The sequence below is a fragment of the Dermacentor variabilis genome, chromosome 10, assembly GCF_050947875.1.
Source record: "Dermacentor variabilis isolate Ectoservices chromosome 10, ASM5094787v1, whole genome shotgun sequence".
Lineage (NCBI taxonomy): Eukaryota > Metazoa > Arthropoda > Arachnida > Ixodida > Ixodidae > Dermacentor > Dermacentor variabilis.
In genome coordinates this window covers 68277736-68296693 of record NC_134577.1, presented here as the reverse complement: position 1 = coordinate 68296693, position 18958 = coordinate 68277736, and the positions used below count along the sequence as shown (strand labels likewise).

At 44.8% G+C, this 18958-nt stretch overlaps 1 protein-coding gene across 2 annotated transcripts in view; it reads right to left on the bottom strand.

Annotated features, from left to right (window-relative positions):
• Positions 1 to 18958, bottom strand: part of Trs31 (trafficking protein particle complex subunit 31) — a 106578-nt gene that overhangs the window by 83677 nt on the left and 3943 nt on the right. For both annotated transcript variants that reach the window (XM_075672947.1, XM_075672945.1), the window contains exons 3-5: positions 8933 to 9059; positions 5914 to 5971; positions 1170 to 1229 (exon numbers count right to left, since the gene is read on the bottom strand). In XM_075672947.1, coding sequence (XP_075529062.1) covers positions 1170 to 1229; positions 5914 to 5971; positions 8933 to 9059 — 245 coding nt within the window. The remainder of the gene's footprint in view (positions 1 to 1169; positions 1230 to 5913; positions 5972 to 8932; positions 9060 to 18958) is intronic.

The window sequence follows — 18958 nt, the reverse complement described above, 5'->3', positions numbered from 1 at the left end:
CGCAGCAAATACGGTTACTTCTATGTTTGCTCATTCTGAGCATGCTAAATGTCCTTCAGGATCCCACGGGAGCTTTGAACGTGTTAAAACATCAACCAAAGGTGAAGGAAAAGCGTACACAACACCAATACGCTACCCGAACAGGCGGCAGCCAGCGGCGAGTATAATCTTTCGATTGTTTCGGCCGCCGCCGCACGACAGTGCCACCATACGTGAAAGTTGCGAATAGTGAAAAGCACCCAACAGCAAGAAGGTCGGTAGCAAGCGTCAAAGTAGCTAGGCCTAGTGCTGCCGCAGTGGTGGCTATGGCTGCCAGCGGATCTGCGTGGTAGAGTGCCTGTTCGAGGTGGCAAGATAATCAAAACGGCAATCATGGTGGCTTCGATCAATGACATTCTGGACCTGCGGTCATGGCAAAAGGTCCAGAAAATCAGACCACGAAGGGTTTCTGCGTCTGAAGTTTCACACTTCTGAACTTAAACTTACAGTCCAAAGACCTAAGACTAACTTCAAAAGGAAGCTAGGACACACACTTTTTGTGGTTCGTCTTAGGTGTTTGCGCTGTAAGTTTAAGTTCAGAATTATGTACCAATTCGGCCCAAATGAAGTTGTACTGGAAGTTTCACACGTTTTATCAATTGACTCAATGGGGTACCGTGGCAGTGCCGCGAAGGCATCCGAATTAAAATTGGCCGTTGGGAAATCTGGTTGTTGACTGTGGTTGCATAACCCATTGCACTGCCGTGAAAACGCGAAAATGCCGCGCTTTTGTGCACTTGGCAGAAATGACACTCAAGTGGGCGCCGCCAGGAGCAGGCAAGTCAACGTGTAGCAAAATGGCGCAAATGGCACAGATGGACCACCCCTGCTAGTGAAATATATATGCACTTGCTGTAGATTGCACAGGCAGACTTGGCCACACCACTCAAGCACCTTACCTTACCAAAATGTGTATTGCGCCCAATAACAATGCTGGAAGCTCGACAAGAGACTATGCATCTACTAACAGCGCCAAGAACTCGCTTTCATTGTGATGTAGTTTGTCGGCTTCCCATGTGTCGTGTGGCTATGCGCTATGAGCCCTCCTTTTTTATGCTTACATATCCACGTATCTGTTGTATTGATTGTATGAATAAACAATTGAATGAATGATTGATCACGCCACTCACCTCTGTCCTTGGGAACCGAGATGAACTTGGTGACTAGGGGCTCCTTTTCAATGAGGTAGTCTGGTGAACAGTAAAGGAGAATTGCTCCAAAGAATTCAGATTGCTCTAACATCGTCCTTTCTTAAACACAGGGCAATTGAGAAAACTATCAAAGGGCATACTGAAAGGCAGTCTTAGCTGCCGGCATTACAACAGCAACAGCTTTTGAAAATATAACAGCCTTTTGCGATGCCTGTTAGCAATATGACCACATCTAACTTTTTAAAAGTTGCACAAATGCTAGAGCACAAAGCTCCCTAATGGATTTGCAATACAATCCATTCTCTGACATACAAGCCAAATGCTGAAGCTTGAACACACAAGACACCCTTACCAAGTGTTGAAAGAGCAGCGGGTGTTAATGGGACATTAAACAAAAGCACTACCTAATTCCGACTGATAAAACATTTTAAAGCTTAATTTTTATTAATTCAGCTACAGCACACTGTTAACAAGACAAGGAAATCCAAGCCCAACTCATTTTTTTAATTGTGCCCTCAAACCAAAGCACCAGTCTGCCCATATGAAGTCGGGGATTTCAAAATGTTTTCTCGTACACGGGACATTGTAGCAGAGTGAAAGTTCTCGAAACATGCCGATTTCAATCATTGGCTTATTTATAATATATGCTCCATTTTTACCAATGAACAATTAACTAGGCCAGAGAAGACGAACAATTATTGACGACGTAGCCAGCTGTTGCGGGGTGTACCATCTCTCTTTCAATTGTTTGTTTCTAAAGCCTCTTCTAACGGTTCTAGTAGGTAGCTCTCCTGATGCTGTAAAAGCATGAACTGCTGCTATAGCTAAACTTATACTTCTCTTCGGTGTCTTTAGTGTGCTCGACACACGCTGCTCGAATTCCTTGGCTGCACTTTCAATTCTTGGTAGCACGTCCACTACGGCCGCACTTTGTGAAGGCTCAACTCCTGTGCATGATGACCCACCGGCAGGTCCCTTGTCATATTCCTCTGGTGCATTGTGACTCACCGGTGAGCCAGCAGGGAGTTGCGCCCCTGTGAAACTTTCTCAAGATGTAGCGAGATGGCACCCCAACACGTCACAACAGACGCAACAAATATTTTTCATCATTAATTTTTATCAAGAGATGTTGCTTGCACAACGCAGGAAAGCCCTGCACAGCCGTGCACTGTGGATAACTGCTGTGACCAACACGTGGCCTATGCCGCAATGTACATACCCAATCATCCAAGTTCAGACGCTTAAAGCAGAAAAAAAAAAAGGGAAATTTATCACGAGTCAATTGTAGCACCTTACTCTCCATGCACCAGCAAAGTCAAATGCACAGTTTACCTGTACCAATGATCACTAGAACTCTCTTCCCTCTGGAATCTGCACACACTGTCACTAAATCAGTTTTCAGAACTGCTCTCCTGTTACTGATAATGACTGAGGTTACATCAATTGTCCTTGAAATCAATCATTTAAAAACTTGTGTTTGCCTGGACTTTAATGTGCAAACACAACAGATAGCAAGACTGCATAAATCTTGCTTTAGATAAATATATCCCCCTTCTTTTGATAAATAAAGGAGGATGTTTACCGACAGGCACGCAACATCATACCAGCCAACCTGGCGAGATCAAAAATCAGGAGACTTTTTATTCGCGCTAAAGGGGGGGGGGGGGTTCGTTCAAACCTTCAGGCACTGTTCAATGAGTCCTTTTGCAGGACCTTGCAGCAGCAAACTTTGCTCACTTCAAAAATTCGTCGGGGTAGCTTTGCTCAGAACATGGTCCAGACTGACGGCCCTTCACTAGCAGCAGGTGTTGAGGGTTGTGTTGCACACTGATGAGCAGAACTCAGTCCTAGTTTTTCGCGCCGTGCTAAAAATCCCCCCACACCCTGCATTGCTACGCGATATCACGTGTAAATCCAGCATCACCTTAGCAACTCGGTGAAACACATTTTCCATCAGTGTTTTTCATTTTTCCAACCATAGACCACTGCACGTCCCACCTTTCTTCATTCAGAATGTCCTCTGGAAGACTGTGCATCTGTAGTGTGGCAAACTCAGCTTCGAGAGCATCTAAAGCGTCTTTAGCAGATTCAGACTCGGGGCAGCAGCTGAGGAAAACTCTGAATAAAGAAACGAAGACTCGAGAGCGATGCCTGCGAAATAAGTTTGAGGTTGGCCACCTCCGCATTCTTCAGAGTTTCGTTTTAGAATTGCGACCACGTCCGTAGCGCTTCATTTCATCGCACTTCAGAAATCTTTTCCGTAGAAGAGGCCCCAACGTAGTCGCTGACACTAAGGGGTAGGTTGTGTTCCGACGAGGAATCCCGTAAACAAGCACTCCACACGTATAACACTGTCGTCGAACTTGTCCCGGAGAAAGTTCACTACGTTGCCTTGTTGCTCAGCGGTGCGAACATAACTTTGATGCTTCGCCATGGAAACACGACGTTTCAAGTTGCCTTTGACACCGCGAGACATGCTGACGCCGCATCCACACATTGTACAATATGCAAGATGCTTTCCTTTTCTTGATGTCAAAAAGCACGGAAATTCAGAAGTATAAGATCGCAAGAACTTTTGCAAATACCTTTTCTTGGGCTTTGATAGCGCCATGGCATCAAGCACACGAGGATTCTAACTTTACATAGTGCAATGCGCATAGACAGCCTAGCCAACACTAATCATACACACAAGCAGCAGCAACAAGATGCACCGTGGATGAAGGCATGCATGCAGAGCTACATTGGCTCTGGCTTTGGTCGGCTTACTAGGCACCGTAGTCGGCTGCTTAGTCGATGATACCGATGGTGCTAGTGCAGCCGTTGTTGATGATGCTGACGATTACGATGTGGCTGTATATTCCACGGTGCTGGTTTCGCAAAAACCACTATTGCGCGAATGGAGACCACTTTTCGGGAGATATAAGACAGTGATCGTACAATCGGAAAGTTCAGTAAAAAATCGGGAGTCTCCCAGGCAAATTGGGAGGGTTGGCAGGTATGCAACATGAAAGGAAAAGATATTCTCACCCATCCGAGATTAGCAAAAAGCTACAAACGAAACCTGCACAGGTTTCCCAGAAAGGAGGCTTTGCCACTAAGGAAAACAAACTGGCCCGGTACAGGAAGCAAACCTGGAATCAACTACTTTCTAAGGCAGTCACACTAACATCTGAGCTAACCATGAGGCTAGCATATGGCAACCTCCTGGTTTCTCAGTTTTATGCGAAGCATCTTAACGTAGGTTTCGGGCCTTCGCGCGACGCCCGGCGGTGGCCACCATTGACCCTGAAGTGGAGTCACGTGACATGACGTCACGTGATGACGTCACACAGGCTGCAGATGGGGCCTCATATCGCGCCGTCGGTCACCTCACGGTGGTGGCCACCATTGACCTTCAAGTGACCTTCAAGTAGGTCACGTGACATGACGTCACGTGATGACGTCACACCGGCTGCAGATGGGGCCTCATATCACGCCGTCGGTCGCCTCCCGGCGGTGGCCACCATTGACCCTGAAGTGAGATCACATGATGTGACGTCACACCGGCTGCAGATGGGGCCTCATATCGCGCCGTCGGACGTCGCCCGGCGGAGGCCTCCACGCTTCGGTTCGCGCCGTCGCGGCGCCACCATCGCTGCATCACGTGATATGTGACGTCACGCCAGGGATGAAGCGGCGCGCGCCCGCCGTCGCGTCAGTCTCTGTGCCCGCAACCACGCCAGCGTCTTTGCGCCGGGCGTGTATGCGGTCAAGATGCCTCCAAACGCTAAGGATACGCTAAGGTTAAGCCCAGTGGATGCGAAGCATCCACTGGGCTTAACCTTGATAAGCCTCCAATTTTTTTATTTCCTAATTCACTGTTCCTGTGCTTTGAGTTGTCAATTTAGTCAACATTGTTCTGCTAGTCAATTGCTAGCTTACCTTGGTTAGTTTAGAGGCACTAGAGAGAGAGATTATTTGAGCTGTACTAGTAAATCACTACAAAATCTACTTTTACTGCTAGAAGAGGCTTGGTAAACAAGAAAAGAGAAAAACAAAAGATGAGTGGCGTTGTCCCCTTGAACATTTCCCACCAGTCTGCAGCGACATGGGTTTTGACAGTGTCTGCTATAAGACCTAGTCAATTTATTATCAGTAAAGTTTTATTGTATTGTATTTTAAAAGAAACAAGGAAATAACTTGGCAAGTTGCAGGAACATTTACCGAGTCACAACGGCCAAAATATGACAGAAATGCTTTGAAATCCTCGACGTCACACTGGCGTACCAGTGCTGGGGTTTTCGCACTCAATTCAACAAGTGGATCTTCGAGCTCCCTTTTTTTTTCTGGCAATCTGTCTAGTAGTGTGAAATTAACGAAAATATAGACTCTCTTAAACAGAATTAATTTTCCTCAACTGCAAAGCTTTCTTTTAAGAAACATGCGTGGGCTTCCCTTGTAGCCACATGCTAGTCTTGGGCAGATAATTTCTCCCTTTGGACTTCCTACATTTTGTGGCTCTCTGAAAAACTTATCTAACAAAGCCTCACTTTCGCATTTGACGTTTCTGCACAGTAATACTAATTAATATTTCAGCGAGTACAGAAGAATTGTGTCCTCTTCGCCTCAAAGCACATTTCTGTAGCAGCCCTTTGTTACGGCTGCAAGTTAAAATCGGCAAGGCTTGTCAGGGATTATCACGAAGTACAGCTTACAGAATATAACGCAGAAGAGCCAAGGATACAGGTCTTGTCATCATCATTGGCCTGCTCGAGCTTGTCAGCTTCCTTTCCAAACAGAGTCTGCAGAGCAAGAAAAAAAAAAAAAAAAGAAGAATGCTCACATTGGCTTGCTGCAATACCTTCACAAGCGGCAGGATGCCAATCTTCTCGTCAAATGCACTGCTTGTGTTTGCAGTGCGCTGTTTTACAGCACGATGAATGACAAAGCTGAGATTTTGGAACAACGTACATCCCGTGGTACCACACCCAATAAAGCCAAGACCCTACCTGCCAACCTGCAAACAAGACAATTAGAAAAAAAAAAAAGTCCCGCAGTGATAAGACCAGAATGGGGGAGGGGGAATAGCCTGCAATTTTTCAAATAGTCTGCCTTAAGAGGAAGCTTTAGCTCGGGCCCAACTCCGATGCGGCCTATTCAAATACATGTAAAACTTAAAACGCTTTTCTGAGATAACCCCTGGATCGATTTTAATGAAAGCTGTTGCATTTGAGAGAGCAAGTTAAATTGTAGTGACTGTTGGAAGAAGAATTTCAATTTAGGGCTTGGATTTTTTAACAGAATTTTAAAGAATTCGAAAGTTTGAAAAAATAGAAGCACGAAGTTTACAAATTAATAGCTCTGCATCAAGAACAGATATCTGGGTTCTGTAAACGGCATCCATTAGACCATCGAAAGCGGATAAATTCTATATGTCATTTTACATTTTAAGTGAATTTGTTACGTTATGTACAAGGGTTCTGCAAAAGCTGTATTTCCATATTACTAAATTTTTTAGATTCATGTGTAACATATCAATTTTGTCCGCTTTAAATGTACTACTAGATGCAGTTCCCAGAATTGATATTATTTTTCATTGCAGAGTTACAGAATCGTAAACTCTATAGTTTCGTTCTCTAAAAATTTTCGATTTTTGCCAATTTTTAATAAAAAATTGACAACCTAATTCAAAAATTCGAAACCAACGGTCACTAGATTTTAAGTTTTTCTTTTAAATGCAACAAACCTAGCCAAATTTGGCGCAGTGGTTGCTGAGAAAAACAAATTCTCCTTTTACATGCATTTAGATAAAAGCACCCGAGCTAAAGCTTCCTCTGAAGTAGCATACCTATTGTGGGGTACAAGTGCCCTCTATTAATGATGATTAACCTTCAGACAGAGCACACACATGCAGTGGCCAACTTGGATCAGCATCAATTCTAAAGCAGTGCACTGTTTTCAGATTATGACGACTCCTCTGGAGACTGTGCTGCTCCCGATTTCAGCTGCTTCAGAAACTTGCCTAAATAAACTTGCTTGAAGCACGTACCCCTATGGTATATGGCGTCCTGTGCTGCTACAAAACGATGACACAAGTAGTATCACAAATTTGTTTTTCACATTTTTTTTTGCAATCTTGCACCACCGAATATCTTTCAAAGAGCTGTATTAACACCTGGACTACCGTTTCTTTTCCTTTTTTATTTTTCGCGTGATAGTTCAGTGGACATTTACTGCTGCAAAGAAAGTTTTTTTGTTGTCACTTTCTTCCGACAAAGAATTCATCAACAGTTTACAAATCCCTTCGTGTATCAAAGTGCAGACAGACCTGCCACGATGTTTTACAACGGCTGTCCTGTTGGGACAGAGCGACAGAGCACAGACGTTTGCTGCGCCTGCTATTAGAAATTCAACATACAAGATTAGGCATTTTTACAACCTCTCTATAGATGGCACAGCAAGTACACAATGTTCATTTTTGCACGAGTTGCTTCTTGAAAAGCAGGGTACGCGCTGAAGTGACAAAATGAATATACTCGGGAGTGGCGGTCAAAGGGGTAAGACATTTTCACGAACAGAATTTCAGCTTTGTAAAACTTGAGGCAACATTTGTGAAATCGTATAACAAGGTCTAATTCAATATATTTAGAAAAAGTTCGGGAGACCTTGCAGGTATAAAAATATATGGGAATACAATACGCAGTCTAATAGGAACCACACAGGTGCAACATTGATGCTGGGAATGTGCAACCAACTTGAACTTAGCCAATCAAATGAAACTACAGGGTTATGATTATTAGCTGTTTGGTTTGAAAACATGCGCATAAATTAGAGAGCAATAGAAGGGAAAAAGCAGCCTGTGAAATATATGTAACAAAGTTTTTGCATTGTGATTTTTATGAGCACATTGGATCTATTCCCGTTTAATGCCCTTTTGGCCCAGAGGCTACTGAAATGAATTACTATAAATAAATAAACTGCTACCGGAAGTGGCATAAGGTCTGCCCACTCATTAGAAAAAGGGGTTAGAAACATAGAAATTGAAAAAATTGCAGGGTAAACTTTAACACCACAAAGGAACGCACGCTATGACAGACACCAATGCGAAAGGCCCTAGATTACTATCGATCAGACATGCAGAAGTCCCTTAGAAAAAGCCCTCAGCTTTCGTTAGAGTATCAGGCACAAAAGTAACTAAGTATTACCACTGCATTTTAAAAAGTACTTCAGTAGAATACCAATCACTGGCGTTAAGATCGAGCTACTTTCAAGTAACTTGAAAGTCATATATTCCTAGGGGACACTTGAGAGTTATCGTAATGCCACACTTGCCCTCAAAAGGAGACAGCTTTAGCAATTCTAATTGTACAGCTTGCATTCGTTTTTCAGGACAAACTGCCACTGAAAAATTCCAGCAGAAGAGATGAGAGTAGCTTAGAAAAGTAAATTGCAAGCAACTTACTTTATGTGCACATGTTACTACCAAAAAGCAATGAGTTAGAGCAGTAATTATTCTCTAAAGAAGTACTATTCGCAACTTACAAAGTTACCTGAAAAAGTAATTAAGCCACAGTGACTTAAGTATTCAAGCTGCACACAAGCAGTCTTTTGACTGACCAACCAGCAGTTTGTAACATGCACCTAACATACACAAATGTTTTTGAATCCCGCCGCCATTATAAAGCAGCCACCAGGGTGTAGAACCGAGACTACAACCTATGTTTAGCCGGAGAAGGCCACACCTGTCGCGGCCAGTATGTTACCTTCCACACGGATGACTTTACGAACAGCAGAATGTTGAGGAGTTTGGTTTCCCTTTTGTAGTTCTTTTCGCGGACGAAAAGGAGGTCCAGCACTCTCTGGCCAACATGGAATCCCAACTCGGACAGCCTGAAAAAACCGTATACGTCCATCATGTTAGCAGCAACTACACTCCCTTTCATACTCAAGAGACACCATTGTGGGCCAGTACACTTTTCTATAAACTGCTGATACCTCATGCTCTGCAGTCATGTATAGCGACAGACAATTAAAATAAAATTAATTTTGGAGTTCTTATGTGCCAAAACCACAACCCCGATTTGCTGGCACTTGCTCACATACATACATTCTATCAAGCTCTCCGACACTCATGTTGATACTTGCTTCCACTCAACTTCACCAACTTTCATTAGTACCACTGTTAGCCGGCACTTGTATATTTATACTCGCATCTACTCAAACTCAGAAGCAGTCACTCCTGTTCACCCACACCCTTTGTCCCTCACTAAAGCTCTATTTACTGTTTTTAAGTAAACGTGGAGCAAATATGGATATGTGTGTGCCTGCCAGTGGGTATGCCAACCTATGCCTGCCAAGCCCCAGTAAGCCACTCTTGCAACGGGCGCTACTGGTCACCAAACTAAGGCAAGTTTACCAGCTGAACTGGAGAAAGAGAGAAAAAACATTTGCCAAGATGCTTGGTCCACATCGCCTTTCTGTATAAACCGCTATCATAAGGGCACAAGGGAAGTGAGGCCTGTGGCATGACTTCTTGAATATGGGGGATTTGCGAGACCAGGCAAGAGCAGCATGGTGGAGATGAGAAACCGAAAAGAGAGACAAGGATGTCCTCATCTCTTTTCTTTCCCTTGTCTCCAGTTTAGCTGCTAAACTCGCATTTGCCATGACCTCAACTAGCTACATGCCATCCAGGAAGCCAGGCTTGCTATTTCCCTCTTCTGACTTCCTTGCAAAGTCAAAATGTGTGGCAACAAGGCGGCTTAGTGTCACCAGCCCACTCGGCAAAGCCGTAATATAGCCTACAAAGCTCGTGGTGCAGACGTCTCAAAGCACATGCTTCAACAACTAAGAAAATAAATTTTTTATTTGATCTTTTACATGCAAAAACCACAATATGATTATATAAGGCACACCACAGCGGGGGACTTTAGATTAATTTTGACCCCCTGGCATTCTTTGCTGAGACACTAAACGAAAATATAAAATCAAGCTAGATTGAAAGACTAGGCTTCTATAATAACAAATTCCTCATACGTTGCATGAACAGAGCTTTTGTGAATGACAAAATGATGAAGATGGAAAACCAGAGGGGCATTACCTGTCGTGGAGCACCAAAAGTTGATACCAAAAGTGCACTGAATTTTCTAAAGTCGTACATCGGACCATACAATGAGACAAAGCCAAATTAACATGCTATCACACAAGTGGGCAAAGCATGCAGTGAGGTCCTATGAGACGAAGTGTTGTGGCGGTTCATTTGCACCGTCATGTAGCAGAAAAGAATGTCAACATGTTTTTCACCTGCGCCAAAGCATCGATGTCAAGGCAGTAAAGCCAACAAATGTAACTACTTTCCGATTTATTTTTTTCCGCTTTGACGTTTACCCGCGAGGACACATTCAGCCTCTTCAATTTTCTTGTTCTCGCTACCAGCGGGCTACCAGAGCCAGCCAGAACGCATGCGTTCTTTCTCCTGTTGCCCCACCATCCCGCGGCGCACTTTGGTGCGGGTTCGTCTTTCTCGGGCCGATTGGATTTTGGCCTGCCAGTTTTGAACACTTTCTGGCTAGCAGACGAGAAAAATAAACAATGCTCGCTTGGCGCCATCACTGTGGGGACTCGATGGATTGCAAAGCCTTGGGTTGAGAACATCACCTTCACTTTGATGTTGTTGCACCCTCGCCGGAACGTCTTTTATCTCGCCGGTGTAGGGTACCGAGCAGTATGCGTATGGCTCTGTGGACCAAGCGTCTCACATTTCCTCCAATATTCCTTGGGTAACCACATTAGGTGCCCAAAGTAGGCATTTGATTGTGGCCAACATGCTTTCCTTAGCGTTTTTTTTTTTTTTTTTCCATTTTGGTGCCCCCGCCCCTCAAAAGAAAGAAAGACATTGTTGCGGTGCGCAAATTGTTGCATGGCGAAAGTTCGATTCTCTTCTTCTTTTCCGAAAAGTGAGGGGCCATAGGACTCTGATGTTATTATATTACTGCGATAGCAAGTATACAAACACTTCAGGCGCATTGCTGCCGTGGCTGTCGCCGTCATGTTCCGTGTAAACTCCAAGAGCTGAAATTGAAAGTTTGACGATAGCCTGTTTGGCCGGAAAAATACATGTTGAATAAACGCGGGAAGACTGCGTGATTTCAAGGGCTGAAGGACTACTAATACAAGCAAGAATATCGGAGTGCAAGGTCTGTATGCTCAAAAATGATACCTTCTATGACCGTTGCCGACTAGAGTTCCTGTACCCTGCCGAATTCGCTTCAATTCAGCTACACGCTAACTTTCAAGCAAGCGCGGGAACACGAAATAATCACGTCATGCACCATGCCAAGCTGGAAAGGCTGTGACCATCCTGAAATGGTCCGTCCCGAAATTTACCAAGAGAGGCTGTACACAATCTTTCTTCCTATAAACCTGACAAAGCGGAACTCTGTTCTGAGCCTTGGTCTGAACTTTAGCACAGGGCCCCCACGAGATACGAAGTAGCTGATTTTGTGCTGTTGAAAAGGCTCTAAGACAAGTCGACTATACTAGACGTGACGCAGCTCGTACGCGTGTTGTAACGTGCCTTCTAGGCTCCAAACGCTTCTTCAAACTCCACGCTGTCGCTAGAGGAACGTGAGGCTATCGACCGGCTTCGAAGCAATCCTGACATTGTCATTCTTTCGGCTGACAAAGGTAACGCAGCTGTTTTGCTTGATAGTGGTGATTACACTAAAAAAAAATGCTGGCACTGGTTAGTGACGCCAATACCTATAGTCGCCTGACACGTGATCTAACAGGAAAACTGCAAAGGGACTTCCAGAAGCTTCTAGCTGACGACTTCCATTTGGCCCCCCACCCCAGCATAAGTCACTCTATTACCGGCTACTTTGTCACAATGGATAAGCTCCTGCACTTCATGGCCTACCAAAGATACACAAACCCAAGCAAGGCGTTCTTATGGGGCCCATTGTTGAATACACTCTATCACCTCTGTACAAGCTTTCTGGTTTTTTGCAGCGCATCATGCCACCACTCGTTGGAAAAAGCGGCACTCAAGTATGCAATTCTGGTGACTTTATTGAACAGATACGGCATGTTGTTGCTGCTCATGATGACGTCATGGTCTCATTTCAAGTGAAGTCACTATTCACAAGCATTCCAGTAAAACTGGCTGTAAAGGTTTGCACCACTGCCCTCGACGCTGGCGGGTGGCTGCCCGATAGGTCTCCAATTGACGTTTCAGACCTGTCCCGTCTCTTTAAGTTCTGTTTGTCGAATATATACTTCCTCTTACAACAGAATTTTTACCTGCAAACGTGTGCTACAGCTATGAGTGCATCTATACCGGTTTCTGCTGTGAATCTGGTCATGGAGGACGTCAGGCGTTTGCATCTTTTACCTCTTCTCCAAAGGTTTTCTTGGGATATGTAGATGATTGCTTCAGCATAATTCACAAGGATACTCTCGCTGGCTTACTTCTCGTCTTAACAGTGTGGAACAGGCGATTCAGTTTACTGTCAAGCAAGAAGTATACGGTTGTCTACCATTTCTTGATGTTATTGTCAAGCGCGGTGACTCTGGCCTTTCTTTCAATGTCTACAGGAAGCCCACACATACAGGCCGGTACTTGAATTTCAAGTCGGTACATCTGCTTTCACGCAAAATGTCTGTTCCTGCTACACTGTTCCAGCGAGCAAAAACCGTTTGCACAAGACAGGAGGACTGCACGCGTGATATCGGGAGCATCTGTGAATATATAAGAACCTGTGGCTACCCTCCGTCCTTTTCGTCCTCGGTAGAGAAAGGAGTGTCACTCCCAGAAAGAGAGGCTGGGAGTGACACGTAGTCTACGCAGGAGTTCTACGTAGTCTCCGAAGAAGTGAACTGCCGTTCCACATGTCCCTGGCACAAATGAGGCCATCGCTCATATCATGCGCAGGTATTACGTCAAAATTGCGCATGTGCCAACCCACAAACTAAGAAACGTTTTAGTAAACGTAAAAGATAAATTGACACAGGGAAATTTCCTCGGTGTAGTCTACGCCATAACATGCGAGAACAGTGATTACAAGAATATTGGCCAGACAGGTGACTTCAAGAAACATGTGAAACAGCATGGGTATGACGTCAAGAAACGGCACGTGGCCTCGAGTGCCCTTGCTGAACATATGGAATCTACAGGCCACAATACTGACTGGACAAGTGCACGTGTCCTGGCCAAGGAAAAGAAGCTTGCATCACGCCTGCATCGAGAATCCTTGCACATACAGACCACGACGCACACGCTGAATAGGCATGACGGGACACTTCTGACGGTGTACGCTCGCTGCTTGCGTCACGTACTGAAACGCACTTAAATACGTTGTATATCTGTTATCGGTTTCATTGTGGACAAGGCTCCCGTGTGGGGAGCCGAAACGTCATTAATTTGCAGTTATCTTGGTCGGTGCTTCTTTTCGCGCTTATCGATAAAACTTCAAGGGCGATAACGTCGTCACCGCACGACTTAAGCTGTACGTGCGAGTGAAAGCGTAGGGGGGAGGGGAGATAGGTGAGCCGACGATGGTGAATCAGTCTTGTGTGCGCAAGGGAGAAAAGCGGAGAAGTGCGCCGCCTTTCGTCGCGCGCGATGCATGGGAGAGAATGGAGGAGGGGGGAGGGAGCTCAGGATTTTGGGATTGCGCGACTTGCTTATTCCCCTTGTTTGATGCATCATATAAAGTGGCTTTTGTTTAGATATGTAGATTTATTGGAGACTGATGCATATATATAGATATCTCGTTGCGAGCTTTTGTGTACGCATGCAATGAACTTTGTTTCCAGTGACACCTTCTTGCCCTTTATCAAGCTGTATCTTCGCATTTCTAGTGTATATATTGCGGAACTCCTGCTTTTTATATACACTCTCCATTGAAATTATAACTTTGGTGCTATTACTCACAATACGCGACCAGGGACAGCTGCTCCTGCGCAAAACATTGGAACAGAAGACAGCGCCATTGAGATTTTTCCCTTGCCGTTGCAAGGTAGAAAAATGTAAAGAAGGTTCTTGATTTACAAAATTTAATTGAAGTATTTGTCCTCAATTTGTTCATTTCATGGCTTCGCATTTTTCATGAGTGGCATGCACACCTTTGCTGGTTACGAATTAATATATTCCAAATTTTTTTTTATATTTTCTTTTAAATAGACAAAAAAGGTGGAAGTACTCATATCAGTTATTTCTGGCACAATTTTTTGGGACATACGAATATATTCTTTTATGAAAAAAATACATATTTTACATGTCTTGCAGTGCGTAGAGCTTAACAATTCGTTTACAGCATCTTTGGCAATCGCACTACAGTTATCGTTGATGTATTTGACTCCTCGACAAATTCTACAAGGATCAGGCTGAGTTGAAATGTGAGCCCCCCCACCCCCCCCCGAATGAAATTTCTGGCTACGCCACTGGTCGTGACATCAGGGCACCTAGCTGGAGATAAGATGTGTACAAGCGAACGAAGGGCAGCAGAAAAGAGTGCCCACACAGAGCGCTGTGAGAGAGGGAGTAGCAAGGAAAGCAAGAAGCCTTAATGTTCATGTATAGAGCGAGCCGAAGTGGGTGGTTAGCTGAGAGGATGTGAGTTGAGAAAGGGGTGGCCAATTTTAATTGGTGAGCAGTGGAAGGACTTTCAGTGACAGTGCTCTATGGAACAAAGTCACATATTAGAGCCCAGAAAACCATGATAGACTTCTAGACAGATAACCTAACAAATTCACCTAATACTTTCCTTTACGGTCCCTTTAATGTGCACTTGAATCCAGATACACAAGCGTTCTTGCATTAAGCCCCCATCGAAATGCGGCTGCTACGACAGGGATAGAATTCGAGAGATCGAGCTCAGCAAAACAACACCATGCTAAGCTACCCTCACACTAAGCTACCACAGTGAGTTAACAGCTGACAGGCTGCCATTCTGGCCACTATAAGAAGCTGAACATGAGCCACTGGAACCCCTTTTCAGATCGAAGACTCTCCAGTTGTGAAAAAACTTGTTCCTCTTGTTCCATAAGGAAGACTGCCAGCAAGTGCAGGTGCGGATGAAATTAACTAGGACAAAAGAGCTGTGGCCGAACATCACCACAGTGCCCTCTAGCACCTCAGAGGAACCTTGGAAATTGGCACTGAATAAAGTGGAATGTACACCATCTGTACAACAAGCAGCGAAGCTTCCCCTCGCCGCCTTAAGAATGAAACACTGTAATCAGATCAGCCATATACCTTGGTCCGCTAACGTACTGTAACCTAGACAGCCACAACTATTAGTTTAGTGCCTGCTTGTGGACTTCAGACTCCAATGGTGCGACCTGCCATCTTCGATGACCATGCAAATTTCCCTCGTATGTGTATTCCCATGGATCTCTGCAGTTCCCTGATAACAAAATTACTATCCTGATGTGAAGAATAAGAAGACGAATCATGGGGCTTGATTTTTTTCATTATACACATCACACAATGTCAACAGACCATGATGTCAATTAAAGCATAACTGATTCAGCTACTTGGCGTTGCCATCATTTTTTGACACAAGCACGAATGTTTAAAAAAAATCAAAAGCAAGAACATGTCAGGATGAGCGCTCACCCTCCTGTTTGTTTGCATCCGTCTCTTTTGAACCCACAAAACTCAAGGAATTCACAGGAGAAATTACGTCAGATATCTCACTGAAATGTCGAAATTATGAGACACAGGGAAATGAAAGCGAACAAAAAAAGACAACTTGACGCCGGTGGGGGCCAGAACCACATTTCCCGCATTACTGTGCAGTGATCTACCAACTGAGCTACATCAATCACTGTTCTCCCATCTACTTTGATGCGTATTTGTGAATGTGTATAAGATCTGATTTTGGTATTGTTAGCCAGTGCCACTAATAGTCATGACAGCAGATCATTTATTGCACATTGCTTTCCTTAGCTTCATTTTATGTTTGCTTCATACGAGTCATACAGGTTTCTTAGTCCTGCCATCACTCTGCAGTGCATATGCTTCATTCTTATGTCAACTGTGCAGCCTAACATACTCTGTTCTCTACCATCTTTCCCACCTTTAAATGGCTCGGCGATGCTTTCTTCAAACAGGTTACACTGATTTGGTTCTTCCTCGTACCGCATTTACTCGGATAATAGACACACCCCCAATTTGGTCGCGGTAAATCAGATTTTTTTTATTTCCGCACATAAAAGGTGCACCCTGAACATGGCACTGTGATCAGTACCGTATTTACACGATCGCAAGCCGACGCCCTCCTCCCCTTCCATCTAAGGTGAAAAAAACAAACAAACAAAAAAACATGCACGCACATTCCACAACACAAGCTTATTAACGTATTTGCTGAGCTGACTACTAGCCCTCATTAGTGTTGCTGCCGTCGCAGCTGCTGAGGACCCACGGCACATACAACATGCGAAAGCCAGTTTTTCAGTTAACCATCGTTAACTACCGATACCCCCTTCCCCGAACCGCTGCGAAGCCAGCGAGCACAACCTAACGCAGCCGTAGAAAAAAAAAAAAAAAAAAAGAACGAAAAAAAAAAAAAAAACGCATCAACGAGTGAAAAATAGTTCTTCCATCAACCATCGATGACCCCTCCCCCGCCTCCAAACCACAGCGCTGATGTAAGCTTTTCGCTACCTTTGCTGAGGCCGCTCGGAAAGCTGGGAGACTTGACACAAACGACAGTGCCATCGCCATCAATGCTCCACAGAGGCAAAGAAAAGACCAAAAAAAAAACACACACACACACACACACACACATCTCACTATTTTGCAAGTGGCGTGCGGTTCGTGTAGTCACGTGTTCCGCAATGGGCAAGTATGGCAGCTACACGGCTGCATTCAAACTGAAAGCTGTGCAGTATGCACTCGAGCATGGGAACCGTGCTGCAAGCAGAAATTTCAGTGTCGGAGAAACCAGCATTCGCTATTGGCGAGGTCAGCAAGAAAAACTTCAGGCCACCAAGAAGTTGCGACGGGCCTTCCGCGGTGCAAAGTCCGGAAAGTATCCACAAGTGGAGGAGCAACTCATTCAACACATACGGGGCCTTTGACAGGACGGTTGCGCAGTGTCTCTCGACATAGTGCGGACTGAGGCACACAGAATTGCCAGAGCGCAGGGCACCGAAGCAAAAGATTTCAAGGCAAGCTCCGGATGGACAACACACTTCATGCAACACCATGGACTTACCCTAAGAAGGCGCACGACGTTGTGCCAGCACTTGCCCTCAGCATACGAGGACAAAGTACTGGAGTTTCACCGTTTTGTTATATCGCTCTGGCAGCAAAAGAACTTCATTTTATCCCAGATTGGGAATGCAGATCAGACCCCCCTCTGTTTCGACATGCCGGGAAATATTACTGTAGAGGAGAAAGGTGCACGAAGTGTGCTTATTAGAACATCTGGCATGGAAAAAGAAAGATGCACTGTGATATTGGCAGTGACTGCGGATGGGCGCAAACTACCGCCTTATGTTATTTTTAAGAGGAAGACACTCCAAAAGGGAAATTTCCCTCAAGACATCAACGTGAGGGTCCAGGAGAAAGGTTGGATGTCCGCGGAGTTGATGGTGGACTGGGTCAAGACTGGGGCCAGCGGCCTGTTGTATCCGGCCAGGCTCGTTTTGGACAGTTTTCGCGAGCACCTTGTAGAACTTGTACGAGAGAAGTTGTCAGAGCTGCGCATGGATATTGCCGTGATTCCAGGAGGCCTCATTTCGGTACTGCAGCCTTTGGATGTGTCCTTAAGTAAACCTTTTAAGGACAACCTTCGAAGGCTGTACGCTAATTGGATGGCTGGAGGGCAGCATCAACTAACTACAGGTGGCAAAATTAAGAGGCCGCCTATGGAAATGTTGTGCGGATGGGTTGCGGAAGCATGGCAAGGGATCTCAGATTACGTCGTCAGGAAAAGTTTCAAGAAAACCAGGATCTCCAACGCACTGGATGCAAGTGAAGACGACATGTTGCGGAGTTCGGACAAAGACGACGAGTCTCCACTCGGCTGTGATGAGTATGTTCTCTCCGACTTGGACTACGAATAGGGGAAGGAGAGGAGCATCCATGACATGTCTTAATAAATTTTACGTGTGTGTGCAGTCGACGACTCTCGCCTGTTCATTAAGAGGTAAGTAGTTAGCTTTTAGTTTTCTTTTATACTGGATTTATTGGCAAATTATGTGAGAGTAGCCTTATTCCTGACATATGTTCAAATTGAAAGCACAAGAATGCGATTTGAAAAAATTTCATAAATTGTACCCTGTGTAATAGGCGCACCCCGACCACTGAGCCGGATTTCCTGAAAAAAAGTATGCCTATTATGCGGGTAAATAAGGTAATACAGTAGGAAACTCTAAGGCCTAAGGGGGAAGATTTTGCTATAGTGTTCACAGTATGAAAACAGCACAGAGAGCTAGTCATCACTACAACTGCACTTAGTGTGTGCAGATGTCAATTCAGATGCCAAGCCTCTCACTAACTATGGATGGTGAGTAGACAGTAGAAACACCTTCACACGAGAATGTAAGCTCATTAAGCAACCCATTTAATTATTTAACTGCATGCAGCTCAATCAAAGGGGCCCTGCAATGCTTTTTTTCAGGGAGCCATATTCCCTCTAGATCTATTCTCAGCATGTCAATAGTGGCGAGAATTTGGAGTGGTGCCCTCTCGCGAGTGACGTCATGACGCCAGGATGCCGCTTGCTGCGGCTCGCTCAGCTGCCGCGCGCGCTCATTCCCTTTGTGTATGCTTGGGG